The 3523-nt window shown below is 31.8% G+C and overlaps 1 protein-coding gene across 1 annotated transcript; it reads left to right on the plus strand.

The window, feature by feature from the left end:
• The first annotated feature begins 509 nt into the window (after positions 1–509).
• LOC104224155 (PTI1-like tyrosine-protein kinase At3g15890) lies at positions 510–2673 on the plus strand. The gene is made up of 4 exons (XM_009775741.2): positions 510–707; positions 821–965; positions 1107–1369; positions 1933–2673. Exons 1-4 carry the CDS (start codon positions 574–576, stop codon positions 2576–2578), a joined length of 1188 nt encoding a protein of 395 aa, XP_009774043.1. The 5' UTR covers positions 510–573; the 3' UTR covers positions 2579–2673.
• Positions 2674–3523: the final 850 nt, after the last annotated feature.

The following is a 3523-nucleotide window of genomic DNA, read 5'->3' on the forward strand; positions in this document are numbered from 1 at the left end:
AATACTGCAACACCACCAGCTTTTGCTCCTTGTAATATCACTTAATCTATAATATATGTCTCTTTGATTGACCAAAAAAAATGTCCATTTCTTTGGGATTGGGAGGTTCAAATCCCAGGAACACCGATAGCGAAAGCAAGTTCATCACCTTTCCCAGTTTGGGAATAGCCCTATCCAATTTCAGTAAAGGGATTAACTAAACTAAAAACTAGAGTCTAAACCGATTGAATTGGACAAGTTCATATAGCTAAGCTTAATTGTTTAAGATGATTCTTTGAAGGAGTTGTTTTCCATTAACATAATTAATGAGATCAGCATCATAGAATATTTTAAAAGGAAAAAAAAAACAGCATCTAGAAGACCTAATACACAAATTAAAATCCTCAAAATGTTTAGGCACGGAAATATGAACTTAATTAAAGACCAAATACTTGGAAGTTCACAATTTTGAGTGCTTTCTGTTTAATATGTAACATCATGTAAGATTAATTTAAAACCAAGTCCTTGACTTCCAAGAATGCCTTTTGTCTCTTCTCTAGGACTCTTTCCATAATTTGCATTGATATATTCGACATGTATTTACACCATTTTCTTGCTGGTTCTATCTCCCTTGTGCTCCCCTCTCTCTCTCTCTCTCCCTCTCCCTCAAAAATAATGTTGAAGAGATGTTTTAGTTGCTTTGGTAGTGAACAAAGACCACAGATCAGGTATCTACTCAACCTTGACATATTCGTATCTTCCTTACCTATGCTTAATTTACTTTTCTTTAATTCAGCCAAGTTGAAATTATAAGTAATTTATTTCTTTCTCGTGAATCCAGTGCTCAGAAGAACAGGGATTATCCATGGGATATTTACACACTAAAAGAGCTTGTTAACGCAACAAACAATTTCCATAATGATAACAAGATTGGTGAAGGAGGGTTTGGAAGTGTTTATTGGGGTCGAACTATTAAAGGCATCGAGGCAATCAACTCTATCTTTTCTACTTCCTCATTTATTTAATTTGGCACTTTTCTTTTCTAAAGTCAAACTATGCTTTCAAAAATTAGTTCCATTATTTGTTCTTGGACTGAAAATATCTTTTTTGTTTTTTTAATTGTTCAGATAGCAGTTAAAAGGTTAAAGGCGATGAGTGCAAAAGCAGAAATGGAGTTTGCAATAGAAGTTGAAATACTTGGAAGGGTGAGACATGAGAATTTATTAGGTTTAAGAGGATTTTATGCAGGCGAGGATGAAAGGCTTATAGTTTATGACTATATGCCTAATCACAGCTTGATCACCCATTTGCATGGCCAACTTGCTGCTGATTGTCTTCTGGATTGGCCTCGACGAATCAGAATTGCTATTGGATCTGCCGAGGGATTATGGTACGTACGTACATTCAATTCAATCATTCCTCTATTTGTGCGTGTCATCCTTCCCAAATGATAAATATAATATCAAGTTATGATCAATTGGAATTGGTCTCTGTATACTTCTGTTTGCCGCCCTCTTTTTTTTCTGATGAATTAAAGGCCACTTATTCTTCAACAAAGTTATTCCCAACTAGTACTCCCACCGGCCGTTTCAATTTATTTAAAGTAGTTTGCCTCAGCATAAAGTTTAACTTTTGAACTTGTGATCTAAAAACTTAAGAAGTATAGAAATATATCATTCTTTTTCGGAACGGATTAATAAGGAAAGTATGTCACATAAATTAAAAATGAAGCCGTTTCAATTTATTTGAAGTAGTTTGCCTCAGCATAAAGTTTAACTTTTGAACTTGTGATCTAAAAACTTAAGAAGTATAGAAATATATCATTCTTTTTTGGAACGGATTAATAAGGAAAGTATGTCACATAAATTAAAAATGAAGAAACAGTGTGTATGTGTTTATATATGGAATGGCCAGTAGCCTCTCATATTGTTTTTTTTTTTGTTTTATTTGTAGTTACTTGCACCATGAAGCAAATCCCCATATCATACACAGAGACATAAAGGCAAGCAATGTCCTCATAGATTCAAATTTCCAAGCAAAAGTCGCAGATTTTGGATTTGCTAAGTTGATACCTGATGGTGTTACTCATCTAACAACAAGGGTTAAAGGAACCCTAGGGTACTTAGCACCTGAATATGCCATGTGGGGAAAAGTCTCTGAGAGTTGTGATGTCTATAGCTTTGGAATACTACTTCTCGAGATAATTAGTGCTCGAAAACCTTTAGAGAAACTCCCTAATGGTGTTAAACGTGACATTGTGCAATGGGCACTTCCATATCTCCAAAAGGGTGACTTTAATCACATTGCTGACCCTAGGCTCAAAGGAAAGTTCAATCGTGAACAATTGAAAAATACAATCTTGATTGCAATGAAATGCACTGATGGAAATCCTGAAAATAGGCCAAGCATGTTAGAAGTTGTGGATTGGCTTAAGGGTGGGGTGGAAAAGAGGAAGAAAGAGATCAAAATAGAGAAGAATGATGTTGATGAAAACGAGAACGATGACTATGCTGATGATATTGAGACTGACTATGAAGATTATGCTAAGAAAAAAAGCAAGCCAAGGCTACCCATTTCGGAGTCGAATAAGAGGAAATAAATCTCCAACAATCTTGCAATTGTTCCGAATTATTGAACTGTATATTTTAGTGTGATGTATTTGTGCTTATTTATTATTGTTAGTTAATTGCCTCATTTGGTATTTTTCAGAGGTGAAAATCATTTATATCCCCAAGTTTACTTTAAAAATTAAACACATCCTCTAACTTTGAACAATAGTCATTCTCATCCTCATATTAAAGTTGATTTTTAAAAATATCTATTTTACCCTCTACAACGTTTATCTCTTCTTTTGATACTTTTTTGTTTTAAACTATGTTCTGAACTTACCTATAAAAAATAAATATTATTTATAAATAAAAAAGTGTGAGAAGTAGTAATTAAGCATAATGACATTCAATAATGAGAAAAATAAAAAGAATGCAATAAATAATTTGCCCGTATCAATAATTTTACTAATAGTTATCAAAACTCTATCTATTTTGTAAACTTGAGAATTAAAGAAAGTGAAAATTTTGTAAATTAGTCAATGCATGTAATAAAAAAGGATGAAAATATAGGTAAATTTTAACAAATTCCTAAAAACTATCTTTTTATACTTTACGTGAATTTTATTTTACAGTTTAGTATTTTTTCATTAATAACAATGAAAACTCAAATATATATATATATATATAATAAGAGAAAAAATGAAACTTAAAGTCTCACCGACACACACAGAGACATACATTATACGCATACTTAATATATATAATATTAAAATAATAATCATAAAAATAGTAATAGATTTTATAATTAATTTATAATATGATTGTTCTATTTATAATGTCAGCAAACTAAAAAAATATCTATGGTAAATAGACATTGCGGGAGCGAGGATAGAAGGATGAAAATGACTATTGTTCACAATTAGAAGGATTAGTTTGATTTTTAAAGTAAATTTGAGGGATTTAAATAAATTTCACCCATTTTTGAGGTATGAGGA

This window comes from Nicotiana sylvestris, chromosome 3 (genome assembly GCF_000393655.2).
Source record: "Nicotiana sylvestris chromosome 3, ASM39365v2, whole genome shotgun sequence".
NCBI lineage: Eukaryota > Viridiplantae > Streptophyta > Magnoliopsida > Solanales > Solanaceae > Nicotiana > Nicotiana sylvestris.